This window comes from Cydia strobilella, chromosome 13 (genome assembly GCF_947568885.1).
Source record: "Cydia strobilella chromosome 13, ilCydStro3.1, whole genome shotgun sequence".
Taxonomy (NCBI): domain Eukaryota; kingdom Metazoa; phylum Arthropoda; class Insecta; order Lepidoptera; family Tortricidae; genus Cydia; species Cydia strobilella.
The window spans coordinates 14,041,562-14,056,002 of record NC_086053.1 but is presented as its reverse complement, the minus strand read 5'-3'; the positions used below and the strand labels follow the sequence as shown (position 1 = coordinate 14,056,002).

General features: G+C 36.2%; 2 protein-coding genes across 4 annotated transcripts in view; both read right to left on the bottom strand.

The window, feature by feature from the left end:
• LOC134746779 (espin) overlaps positions 1–14,441 on the bottom strand; it is a 132,529-nt gene that overhangs the window by 70,117 nt on the left and 47,971 nt on the right. The gene's annotated exons all lie outside the window — the stretch shown is intronic.
• Positions 5,407–6,565, bottom strand: LOC134746830 (uncharacterized). The gene has a single exon (XM_063681397.1). It carries the CDS (start codon positions 6,321–6,323, stop codon positions 5,409–5,411), a length of 915 nt encoding a protein of 304 aa, XP_063537467.1. The 5' UTR covers positions 6,324–6,565; the 3' UTR covers positions 5,407–5,408.

The following is a 14,441-nucleotide window of genomic DNA, read 5'->3' as shown; positions in this document are numbered from 1 at the left end:
ACGTTCAGTGCTGTCGTAGTTCAATAGTTTTAAGTATTCTTCTAATTTTAACTTACAAGAGTATGATGTAAGCGTTCTTAGGGTTGTAGTTTTACTAATTTTATTATAGACTGCGGGACCCAGAACCATAGTGAACCGTTTTGCAAACTTGGTACTATGATTCGGAATGGAGTATACAATATCGTTTCTTCGTCTTGAATCAAGGAAGTCCGGTGGAGTTACGTGCTGCATAAGGATCAATTGCTTAATAAATAGTTGTCTGACAGTTAGGACCGAAATTTCACTGTACAGGCTTGTAGTTGAATAAGTATATTTTTTAAAGGTCATGACTTTAAGTACAATTCTCTGCGCTCTTTCAAGTTGTAACAATGTCGTGTTGGCCGCACCGCCCCAAATATTTATGCAGTAACTTGTAATTGATTGGCACAACGCGTAGTAGATAGAAAGTAATAGTTTTGTGTCACAAACATGCCGCAAAGTTTTAAATATGTAGGTCAGTTTTCGTACTCTTCCCGTAAGACTACTAATGTGTTCCTGCCAGTTGAGGTGTTTATCCACCTGAACTCCCAAGTACCTAATAGATGGCGTTTCCGTGATTAAAGGGCAATTACAGTTAGTGCGATTTTCACATGTGTGGGCTTTAATTGTAATAGTGCCTTCTGGTGGTCGGTTTTTATTTCTTACACTAAAGTTTATGAACCTAGTTTTAGATAAGTTAAGTGTCAATAGATTAGCACTTAACCATTTTACAACCATGTTAAATCCCTCCTGAGCAATAATATTAACATCTGACCAGGAATTTCCATGGAAAAGCAGTACAGTGTCATCAGCAAACGTTATCACTTGAGCGTTCTTGAGTACCATTCTACAAAGATCATCTATATAGATTAAAAAAAGCGTTGGCCCAAGTACGCTGCCTTGCGGCACGCCGTAATTAATGTTTTCTTCTACACTGTAGTGATCTCCTACCCTTACTGCTTGTTTTCTGTTTGTAAGGTAATCCTGTAGAAGGAGTAAAGGTAAACCTCTTATTCCTGCATTTTCTAGCTTTTTTATCAATATTGGAACAGACACAGTATCAAATGCTTTTTTTAAATCAAGGAATATACCTAATGTTTTTTTACTTTTTACTATATATAAATTATAAACTGTATTAGATGTCATATATTATTAAAGAAAAAGTGACGAAGCCCTCCAGGTGTGAAGGCCGGATTACAGTTTATAACGTTAAAATGTATTTAAATATAGAGAAATGACTTTTTTATTTGCATTAATTATTTTTATATGATTTTGACCCATGTTCTTTCACTGATATTCGTTAAAATTATAAATAACAAACGAAACCGTCAACGCCCTCTATACGAGAGTAGGCCAAAGCTACTGGCGCCCTCTGATAGAGAATCAAATTTTCGTGATTTTCGAAGCACGTTTTTTCCTTAGACTGTATCCATCTATTACGGAGTTATATCTATCTTTGGTTATATCCTTCAAGGCAATTATATACCGACTCAGGTGATCCGCTATATAATCCTGCAGTTTACACGTCCGTACGCCGGATTAAAGGCCGGTTGCATTTGGTATGTAGAATTTATTTTACGAAAACGAATGCAGAAGTATTGGATTTGGTAGGTCAGAAGCGATCTCTGCATGGAAACATGTTGGGGCACTTGATACGGCACGATACTTACATAAAGTCTATAATAGAAGGAAGAACAGAAGAAAGGAGAGGCAGAGGAAGACCGAGACGTGGGTTTTTGGACCAAGCCAATGAGAAAATCAATATAGTGACGTATCAGGAGCTCAAAACAGTGACAGAAAGAAGAACGGAGTGGCGGTTACTCCACCGACAAGAGCCAGGCTCTTAAGAGTTATATGATGATGATGAATTCATTTTACGCTTTTATTTCCCATACAAATCCCGGCAGTTCCAAGAATAGGGAGAAATTTTCAGGTGCCGATGAGGTGAATTACCGAGTGCCTACAATTATATGTCGGAAATCGTGGGCGTATAATCATTAGAAAAATATTGGAAAACTGTAGGAAACATAGTAAATTATTACACATATTAAGCTAGAAGACGTCATTTGCAACGTAACCCAATACTATGTCAATCAATCATGATTCGTCGATATGATTGCGCACATACATATATCCCGTGCTTTGAACTTGTCTGTAAATAGTGTAATGTGATTCTGTAGTTAATGAACCTTGAACATGCATGAAAATAAAACAATTCTACATATAAGACTAATTAAATATGTACTGGTAAATATTTACTCCTCTCAAAGTATGGAATTTCAATTTTGGTAGTAATTAATGCCCGTATGTGTTAGAATGTCCTAAAATATTTATTTATTATTATTATTAATTGTTAACTAATTCTATTTTTAGCAGAGCCTTTTCTTATTAGTGACTTTAGAGGGTTAATTCAGGTAAAGAGTTAAAGTTAAAACACATTTCAGAAAAAAAGTATGTTCTATGAACTCAATATAATAATATATATCACGTTTTTACTATTTGAGTTTCAGGTGCAGTCGCCATCAGATACATGGGAGCGTACAAGGTGCTGATAAACATCTAGAATTATTTTTAAGGCGTTAGTGCATGTTCAGATATTTTTGAGCGCCTCGATCGCTTCGATTTATCTAATAGCGACTGTACTTATTAAAAAAAAAGTATTCCGCCTGCAAGGGTGTAGAGTAAAAATTAGCTTTTGATTGTCTTAAAGTTTGGGATACAGGAACGACGCGTACAGGTTAAGCATAATAATAAAATGTGTATGCATCCAAAATTTAAATTCATGGTGATGACTTTACGCTGCGTCTTACGTAAGCTAAGCGAACAACTCGCGAACGCGAAGCAAAGCGGCGCGGCGGGCCCACGGCGTTCGCGTTCGTAACGAGATCGCCACGGGATACTTCTATAGGTATCAAAGGATTGTTTCACCCCGCGCCGCATCGCTTCGCTTCGCTTTCGCGTGTTGTTCGCCTATGTAGGACGTTGCGTAATAATTCATCACCATGTACAAATCTAGTCCCTTGAAATTACAAAACCTTTTCTCTACAAAGTGAAAAACTGCGTACTGGCCAAACAACATACTATGTAGTCCGTTTAAGCTCACTTTTCACCGACTTAAACAAAACAAAGTGAGGCAGTGTCATTATTGAAATTTAAGTGTTTGATTATGTTTTTATGGACTTTTATTTCGTTGCATCAAATAAAATATACCCTAAAATTTTGAATTAATTATGACATCACCACACTGTCATTGCAAATGCCATGCAGAGTAAGCTTGGTCCTGCTCTAGTACTAAGTACTCTTAATACGGAGGTGTCATGTCCGGAGTCAAGCATTCGAAAAAAAAATTACACACAACGCAACACACCAAATAAATAATTTTAATTGATAACATCCGCTAATTATAAAATTTTTAGTATTAAATTATCTGAGCAGTGAAAGCAAAACACATATTTACGAATTATCAGTTACAGACCTGAGGGTCTACCGCGAAAATCGAAAATCGATATTTCGTTATGTACCTCCATATCCCTCTTCATAAAGAGGCAGATAACCAAGTTTCGATATTCGGTTTACGCCGTAGGCTTCTTAAAATAAATGTGTATATTCGATTTAAAGTTTTTCATGCACCACCATAGCAACTTGAAGCTTCATCAAAAATGTACCATCCAAAAATTGCCTATCTAAACGGCTTGCCTTATTCAAAATCAACACTACTATTAGGCCCTCCAAATGCTTGTTTTTACTATAGCATAATTAAAACTATAACAATCGCCAAATATATTATGTTAAAAAAACCGAAATATGTCATTCACGTATATTACCTATTTAGTTTACACATGTCATTATTCTCTAATTTGGGCGAAAGCGATCTGCATTATATAGGTATGCGACACTTTGAATAGCCACATTCTATTCACTCATCTTATGTCCAATATGATCGCAATAAGAACAATACTCGTGGTCAATAACACCATCCTACGCCAAAAGGTCGTATTACAATCACCTCTCGCGTCGAATGGTCGTCCATGACAGTTCATTTTTACATGGAGTAGCTGTCACGTTAAATGTTTGTATACATTTTTTGGAAGTTTAGCACATTAATTTATTTAAAAAAATAATATTTAGCTCGTCGACGCAACCGGTGACCAGAGAGCTGGCGGCTTTCTCTCGCAGCGCATAAGTATTGCCATTCAGCGAGGGAATGCTGCCAGCATCTTTGGCACAATGCCGCGGGGGCCTTATTTAGATGTTTTTTAATTAAGAGTAGTTTTGTTTTTTAATTTATTTATTTATTTATAAGTTGTTATTCTTAGTTACTTTTAGTTTTACTTTTAATTGAATAATAATAAGCATCAATATTTGTGACGTGTTCAATTAAAAGGTACCACATTGTCGGTTGTCAAAAAGGTTGATTTTAAATTGAAGCCATTTGGAAATATCGCCTTAATGACAACCGACAATAAGTACCCTTTTGATTGAGAATGGCACATTTAAGTAATGAAATAAAACCGGCCAAGTGCGAGTCGGACTCGCGCACGAAGGGTTCTGTACCATTACGGGACGTACCAAAAATCACGTTTGTTGTATGGGAGCCCCATTTAAATATTTATATTATTCTGTTTTTAGTATTTGTTGTTATAGCGGCAACAGAAATACATCATCTGTGAAAATTTCAGCTGTCTAGCTATCACGGTTCATGTGATACAGCCTGGTGACAGACAGATGGACAGATGGACAGACGGACAGACGGACAGACGGACGGACAGACGGACAGCGGAGTCTTAGTAATAGGGTCCCGTTTTTACCCTTTGGGTACGGAACCCTAAAAACGGTAAAGCATATTTCTTAAATTATTTTTTCAATTAAGCCCAACCCAACCCACTATCTGAGGATGCAAAATGTTTATACAAACTTGTTGCGCTTGGACTAAATAGAAGATAGTCACATTTTTGTATACGCACAGAGCGACATCGTCACAAAAGTGACAAAGCTCTTTAAACAAGGATTAAAAAAAAAAAAAAAGCCCAACCAAAAGAGATTTGAAGGAATTGTCGGACCATCATTCGGCACGAGATATATAATTTTATAGTGATATATATACTGATATATGACGTTTTGGATCATGTCATTGAACGCGAGGGTGACGACAATACGTCACGGCTGGCTGCGCGGGCGCTTCCGCCCGATTTCCAACTAATATTCATTTATGCCTAAATGTGACCTTTACTTTGTGTTTGTGCTGGAAAATGTGTCAAGATTAATGTATGACTAATATACATGATATTTAGAGTTTTGGTTTTGTCTATGAATGTTTAAGTATTTATTTAATTTTTTATCGAAAAACAAAGTATCTTTCGTAAGCGAGATTGGTGATATAGGTCAAATATTTACCTAAAATTCCCGGCGCGTAAAGCGATCTCCAGCGTGTCGAGGTCATCTTCATAGTCGTGGCAAAGCTCCATGGTGGTATTCCGAGCCTCATGAATGTCGAACACCACAGCCCCATCCCCTAGTTTATCTGTCATCACACTTTTATATGACCGCGTCCCGAAACTTGACGTCAACGACGTCCCACGAGGAAACCGACGTGGAGGTATGTTCGTGTTTTGTATATAAGGCCTCCTTAAACGCTTCTTCATATACCGTCGCATTCTCAAAGACAGCATCACACGTATCCGAATGTGACGCTTAATATTCCTATCGTAACGCAGCTGCTCTTTCATCTTTTTGTCTCTTTTCTTCTTACGAGGCACCTCATCTATCCGTTCCAGGTAGCCTCGGTTGCGCTCGATTAGACGAGAATCGAGGGTAGGCGAGCTATTGAAGAAATCCGTGTTGTTGTTTTTCCACGCTTTGCTTAGCGACCAGTTTTCGCCGCAAGAAGAATTTTTCAAGTTGTGTTGTATTGGTTTTTCGTATATGTCTTCTTCTAGAGCGAACATTCTACGAGACAAAAGAAAATTGTCAATGTTCCTTCGTAAAGTACTATTTTGGGAGCTTAGTGTAGTGTTAACTAGATTTGAAGTGAGCGTGTCAGTGCTTTTTTCTAAAGGATTATCTTTGCTTAGTTTCGGCGGTTCAGGGATAGCGTCCCTATGTTTTCTTTTGGCTAAAGTCATGATTCTCCGTCGCATGGCAGACATGTTTGTGAGTTCGCTTTTAAGGAAGGGCCCTTTTCTTTTGTCTGGGGTCATTTCGGGAGACCAGGCTCCGTTTTCTGAGCAGCTGCAGAGGTCTTTGATCAGGCGGGCGATAGCGTTACAGCTGTCATTGTCATCTTTAGGACGCGCTTTTGGCATCATCACATTAGTTTTTTTTTAATTTGCTAAGAGCATTGGCGTCACATTGAAAGTCGTTTGAAGCACAGATTCGTTATTTAACTGTCACTGCTAAGAAAGAGCACAGAAAATCGTAGTCACCTAAAAAGAAGGGGTTAACGTGATTAGTTGTTCTCGTTGCGATCATTGCGTAACCGTTTTAAAATGCGATCGTGTCCGAATCCAATGCGACCAACTTCAAAGGTGAGTTATGGCTGTTTAACCTAATTTACTTCTTCTGTTTGTATATATGCCTCATAAATATGCGAATATGGAATTAATATACGATATAAATATCCCACCAAAAACATTTTCATGTAAAATGTTGTCAAGACGAGACCATATGGCTCGTACTGTCAATAAGTTGTCAGATCTCCCGTAGAGTCTAGCTCCTCTATACTCCCTAACTCTACAAGCCCTAACTTCACAACTCTACATCTGAGTCAAAATATGTGGCTTGAATTTAGGCATGAATCACTTTACTATCAATGATGGTGCAAATAGTAGTAAAACTTCGTGAAACTCAGTTGTTAATGTCATTTGCAAACTTTATTTGATTTTTAGACGGTTTCGTTACATATTTTCCACGAAAGTAGCACAGTTCAATCGTAAATCTTTACATATTAGCATTGCACCGATTATCGGCAGTTACTAAAACGATTTATTATGATTACATAATTTATAATCAACTGTTGATGTTGATTGTTCGCGTCGATCTCAATTTGTCAAAGTACCGATCTAAACGCTAACGACGATTGAATTTTTTTTAAGTTAAATATTCATATTATACGCATTTGACACTAATGTTTTGCAATTAAATATGTACATCACTCGTGTTTACTCAATAACGTAGTTATTCAAATAAAAGGAAATGTAAAACAAATTGATGTTGCTTTAAATACAAAATTTCGGCATAAATTGAAAAAAAAACTATTTACGCCCTAATAATTGCTGTTCTACCTACATAAATATATACCTGTTCTGCTGCCAGAATGCAGCACTAGTGCACATACTAATCCATAGAGTAACTTACCTATACATATTAGGCCTTAAACAGTTTTTTGATAAGTCTCCACTATGACATTGATGCGTCAAGGCGGTTTGTTTACAGGTGGCCTACCGACAAACGCGAAAATCGAAATTTTGTTACCTGCATGCCTCTCTATCGATCGAATAGGCAAGAGTGATAGAGAAGCAGAAACCGAACTTTTGATGTGTTTCGTGGTAGGCCCTGTGATTGTGCTAGTGACGCCCTCTACGTAGAGTTTTGCGTAATCCCTATTAGACAAATTTTCAGTTCACTTAAATTTCGACGTCCTGTCTTAAGATTTAAACTATATTTTCTTTTTTAGGTTATATCGTGTTCGTACACAATTAAATGTAAAATACCAATTAGTTGTCGTTCAGTTCTGTTGGTAAAAAAGCTTCCTACTGGCGTTCCAAGTGCTTCGATTGATTTATAATTAAGTAGGAAGGCACGTTTTGTACACGCATGGCCATTTTGCTGTGAATTATTTTTAAATGCTACTTAGTCAGTGTTACCTATTTTCATAATAAAGCAATTTAAGCATCAACTTATCCTATTTTCAAACAAATGACATTTTAATTAAGTGTTTTCATTAATGATGCAATCACATTAGGCCGTTCGCCGCATGAATACAATGTCAGAGGGCCTCCCGCGAAATTTCGTTATCTGCCTCTCTATTGCTAAAATATGCAAGTGTGAGAGGCCGGTTGTGAGAGAGAATTTCAATTTAACTCTTTAGAGTTGAATATCATATCCGCCAAATATGGTTATATAGCTGTTAAGGTTCAAATTTAAACAAATATTTTTTATTACAGCACGTTTTAGGTGTTTTGCGATAACCCCTCAGTTGCCTGTCATTCTCATACTTTGTTTTGAAGACCGAAGACCTCATGAAATAGGTGAACGACCCAGATTTTCCAGACCTTTATACTGCCATAAAATCGCAATCAGAAATTTCCCGCATCGAAAGCATTACAAAATACACATTTACCACTAATAAATAAAATGAATCGCACTATAAACTTCGTAGAGATAGACCAAGCTAAATTGACAGAGATTTTCATAGCCCAGACTGTGCAAGTGTTATTTTAAACGTCAAACTTCTATAAAAATTACGACGTTTAAATAACACTTGCAAATTAATATTTCAAACTGCCAACAATTCTCTAAAACATTATCCATTGTTGCTTAAACTCGCACCTACAGCTCACGATAATCGCGAATACATAATACACATTAACATTATGTTAACTCGAGAGAAACTCTCCCTTTTACAAAAATCTGCTCCGTTACATAATTATAATTACCTCGGCTAATATACTCGTATTATTGTTAAGGAGGCTGACTCTGCTTTAACACACTATACACTAACACTTTATATTTATTAAGTAGAATTAGTTTAGTATGGGTTAGCACATTGTTACTGGTGAATTCTTAAATATAACGTGAGACTAGTACTGTTAAGATAGAACATTCTTCCGTTAGATGTCTCTATACACCTCCCTAAGGCGTGTAAATGTAAACAAAAAGAAAGGAACGGTAATTGAAACGATTGAACCGGTGTTCTAATAGGTCGCTAGTTCAAATTTTACCCGAAGCGGTGATTTTTTTTTTTTTTTTAATGCTTATATTATAGTTTTAATGCGACCTTAAATATTCGAAAAAAGTCGTGCGTAAGATGCGCACCAATCACCAAGACGATTTTTAACGTCTTATCAAAACAAGATTACAACCGTATCAAATTGTTACATCTGAATCAGCGCCTAGGCATCTCACGCGCACCAATTAGTGCGAGAGAGATGCCTCACGAAACGACTCCAGGAGCGGTATTCGACATGCGTTAAGTGACGTTACGTGTTGAACTTCAGTTGAATGGAAGAAATCGTGTGTTGTCGAATAGGTAAATTTGACATTAGCAATCCACAGTTAGGTGACAACGAAACCAAACCGAACCACGACGAGTTCAGAGCCATTTTAAACCGTATAGTAGTAAGAAAACAAAGTTGATTTTTGTTGAATAATTTTTACAATGAATGAGTTTTGGTTGTACCAAATGATACTTTCCACGGCTGATGAACAAATGATTCATTCCACTGTTGAACTGATGTTGAAGCCGAAACTGACAGTTGTGCATCTCGAATAGGGCCCCTGATTGCATTTCGGAAGGACTAATCAGCGTCCCCAGCTCACGCTGATTGGTGCAGCGACGCATGCTGAATCAGGTCGTATCAAAATAAGATGAAAACTATATTAAATCAACAGAATCAACCCCAAGCTCGCCAGTTTTATTTTCTTTTATGTTTTCGTTTCAAGGAAGTTACTTTTCAAGACATAAATAGTGATAAAACGAGCCAAGTGACAAAAGACCAAATAAATAAAATTAATTACCTCTTAAAGCGAAGATTACGATTATTACTGATTACCAGTCCGCCGGATGATATCGGCCTGTCAGTTGTTCGGAACTGTCAAATTTTTGTTCTAACTGACAGGCTGATATCGTCCGGCGGACTGATAATCAGTGGGCCCCTTTAGGATTGTTCATTTTTTTAAACCCACATTTTTATTTTATTTTCTGTTAATATAATCCATTTACAAACAATAATTAAAACTAATAATCTAAAACTAATAATTCTGTTAATATAGGTTAATTTAAGATACCAATTTGAATAACTATGTACAAGTTAAATATTATTTAAAACACGTGTTTCCCAACCGTTTAGTCACTTTCTATGTCGTGTGACATGCAAATGAACGTAATAACTAGCTAGGATACTGATTAACATCTATCGTTGAGATAATGGCAACTATGTAATTGTCACTGGCCAGTACTATGTGGTCATTATCATCGATTCAAGAAAAACGAAAGTGTTATCGATTGCGGTTCGATTAGCACAACACTAGCTATTATCTATGGTCGATTGTTTTTTTACTTGCATCTTGCATGAAACTATAGTTGGTCAAACCAAATTGTCAGTAAAACTATACTCATCCTTTTCTTTTGGGTGCTAGTACTAGTGTAAGACAAAGATAGTATGATTCTCTCTCTATGTTTGAAATGAGACAGTCCTTTGACAAACTATATTACTTGTTTTTAACATGTTATTTTATTAGAGACAAATAAATCTAAATAAAGATAAACTTACTTAACATTTTATTCTAAAAGGTTCACCTAGTTAATCTGTTCGCCGATTTTCAGCCCATAATTTGGCCCCAAATAAAAATGGGTTCTTTATATAAAAAACATTAGCTAAAAAAACAAAAAGTAAAGTCAAAGGTAAGAAAGTAAAGAAAGAAAGAGAAGAAGGAAAGAGGGAAGTAATGTAAGTAAAGTAAGAGCGTTTGTCGACAGAATACGTGAGTGACCCGTTATTAATAAATATATGTAATATATTATGTCTGTGTCTCACGGAAGTTTTGTTATTAAAAAGTAAAGCTTTAAGACAGACGTTAAAGTAAAAGAGTAAACGCTATAAACTGAAAACTAAAAACTGCTCATCGTTTTCGAGAGAGAGACGCGTGTAGTGTATTTGAAAAAAGTTGTTTAAGAGTGTAGGCATAACAATAAAAATGCAATAATGAAACTGTTAAGAAATCACGCAATCAAGTTATTAGATATTCGCTCATATGGAAAACTACATAAATGTCACTTTTAATTACATATAAATCAGTAACATGACAAGATAACACGGACCGCGCGTTTTTCTTCTTTTCATAAAAATTATGGTACCAGTCAATTACTGCACGCATTTCGTCTACCCACTAGCCGCCCAGTGGCCAATAAAAACGTCATTTATTCCATAATATTTTGAATCATTTGACAATTCAAAAGTAAAATCGCAATTGTCTTGGCAAGTTTTGATATAATCAGCTTGCCCTACTTCATAATCAGGTAGGAAAAAGTATAGGTATTAACACTATTTATAACATATAGGTACCTAAGTCATATCCAAAAATCTGATGCCAGTGTATCTGGTGCCTAACTGTAGATACATCTACAATTAGGTATATCAACTAAATTTTCATCAACATCCCAAGAACCTACAAATAATTTCTGTATAACCTGTCAAAAGGTCAATAAACGAGTCAACAAACCGTCTGATCGCATTAAATGAAAGGTGACAATTACGCATGCGCATAAGCGATACGCAGTTCCCAAGTTTTTCCGACGATTTTCACTCATTTTCCCAAGAACCTGGCACTTAGCCTTCCTACATAAAAACTTATTAAGCCATCGCATTAGCCAGTAAAGAAATCTATAAGAAACAAGCCATAACTCAGTAATATTGCATACTAAATTGGTATAAATTATCATTAAAATTTAGTAGCAGTCGATTCGCAATTTGATCGCCATTATCGGACTCTGTAACCGTTATTCCAATGGTGCCAACCTAAAAATTCGGGGCAACATTGCACAACCAAAAATGCATACACTATAATTTGTCAAAATTTTAAAAATCCATCAACATCGTAGAATTCTGCTGTTACGCAACCACATTCACTCACGACACGTTAAAATGGTTAATTCACTGGCACGAAACGAGTTTCGATAAATTCACTTTCCGAAAAGCGCGGTAAAGTTGACGTTTGTATTTTTTCCGCGCGGCGTTTCGTTCGCGCTCATGATAATGTGGTAATTATGAACAGTTGACCATGTCGAATTGCGCGTGTGGAGCGACTGCCGGTGCGGGCAGCGGCCTCGCTCTTTCTCCCATTCCTACATAAGTGATGATGATCCACTGTTAATGGAAATTATTCGCGCGAGCATTGTTCATTTGACAGGTGCTCGTTGCACCGCGCAGACTACATCAAAATAACATCAAACATGTTTAAAAAGTTATTAACGTATGATATTTTGGTTACATTTGAGAGGATATTAATTCATATGCAGTCGTGAATTGCGTAATGGTTATTGTCAATTTATGGTACTTTTTTATTGCTAAGCAAAAAATAATAATTGAAGGTAGGTAAAATTAGGTAACGAATATGTGGCTTTCCATCAGAAAAGGGTCCTTATACTTCATGTGCAACATGGATCATTCTATCAGAATTTCTGCTGGAATTTCAGATAAAAAGGTCCTTATTGCACTTGAATCATAAAGACCCTTCTGTGATGGAAAGCCACATATCAGTATTTTCAGGTGTTAAATGTATCGATATCGATATACCTACATATAGTTGGTCAAACAAATCTTGTCAGTAGAAAAATTCGGCAAATTTAAAAAAGGTAGGCGCGAATGGATATCATCCTATAGAAAATTTGAATTTCGCGCCTTTTTCTACAGACAAGATTTGCTTGACGTGTGCTTGACCAACTATATATGAAAATATTGAAAATCCTCTTCCCAATTCAAAAATATAAAAAAACGGAACTTTAATTATAAAGAGTATTATTTAATAACGAAAACATTAAACAGCAATAATTTTATGATAATTATATTAATTATGATTCATTGTTTAATTTTGAATTATTTACACGTGTTAGTTTTATTTTGAAACTAATAAGGAACTTATTTACAAATTGAATGACATTTAAAACTGGTCTACTTCCTATGCAGAATGCAAATACGACACGATTCGAATTATTAACGATCGGTACAAAAAAAGGAAAAACAAAATGGTCAAACATAAAACACTACAAAAATCAAGAACAAGTACGTAGGTACATAAACATTATTGGTATAAATGGATTCTGTGTAAGGTCCATGTGGCCATATCCATCTGCGGGAAATTCCGTAAAAGAGAGTTTATTTTTTCAAACAAGTTTTTTTATACACGATTGTTAACTCCATCGACAAAGCAGCAATTGATTTTAGTTTCAGCAGCCAAAAGCAGATGAGTTCTATTTCCTAAAAAAAAAACAAGAAAAATACTACGTCTGCGAAATATAGGTTTTCCATAACACACATTTCGTATGGGTTCAAAAATATTGTATAAAAAACCGGCCAAGTGCGAGTCGGACTCGCGCACCGAGGGTTCCGTACTTTTTAGTATTTGTTGTTATAGCGGCAACAGAAATACATAGCCTGTGAAATTTTCAACTGTCTAGCTATCACGGTTAATGAGATACAGCCTGGTGACAGACAGACAGACGGATAGCGGAGTCTTAGTAATAGGGTCCCGTTTTCACCCTTTGGGTACGGAACCCTAAAAACTAGAACAGGTAAATAAGGGCATCATTTTGAATTCCGTACCAAATAACGCGCGCGCGAAATTCAATTTTTCTATGGGACGATATCCCTTCGCGCCTACATTTTTTAGCCGCCTTTTTCTATTGACAAGATTTGCTTGACCAACTATATGTAAGTATATACAATGCCTTATTCCAACAAATGTACCTACTTTGTAGCGTCTATTACACTCTAGACCGTAGAGTCCGTAGACAATCAAAGTACAAATGATATTCTCGGTCTCATTATTACGCCTATGGGCGTAACTAATGTTTGTTTCAACATTACAATAAGTTTGATTGCGATGATTTGCCTGTCGAGACAATCTAATCAATCCCTCGAGATTAAAAAAGTTAAAAGTAATAAATTACATACCTAAGCAACCAGACCTTGCGCCTGCGCCCTTTTGGTTGATTGGCTTTTTGTATCGTCTGAAGAAACGGAACCCTCCGACGCACAATTGGCCGGTTGTTATGGTAGTACCAAAAAGGTACAAAAGGAACCCTTATGGTGCGACTCTGTCCGTCCGTCCGTCCGTATGTCACATTGTTTAATATATTATCTCGAGAACTACATAAAATATCGATTCGAAATTTGGAAAAGTCATGAACGACGCTAACCCAGACACATTGAGTTATTTTTGAAATTTATTTTTGTTAACTATGGAAAATGTCCAATATGAAGTGGGGGCAAAATTTCAAAGTGGGGTTATGATGTATCATTTGAAAGAGCCTAAATCATACCTACATTCCGAAACAATCTCTTATAATTTTATGTCAGTGAAAAAAAAAACGATTTATGACGGAAAAAATGTGCGTGAGTTAAACTAACTCGCACTTGATCGTTTTTTTTTTAAATTATATTGCAGGTTTTCCCGCATTAGCACTTAAACATAATTGAAACATTTAC

Bases quoted from the DNA above. Each gene is read 5' to 3' on its own strand.
- LOC134746830 (XM_063681397.1), bottom strand. From the start codon at position 6,323: ATGATGCCAAAAGCGCGTCCTAAAGATGACAATGACAGCTGTAACGCT.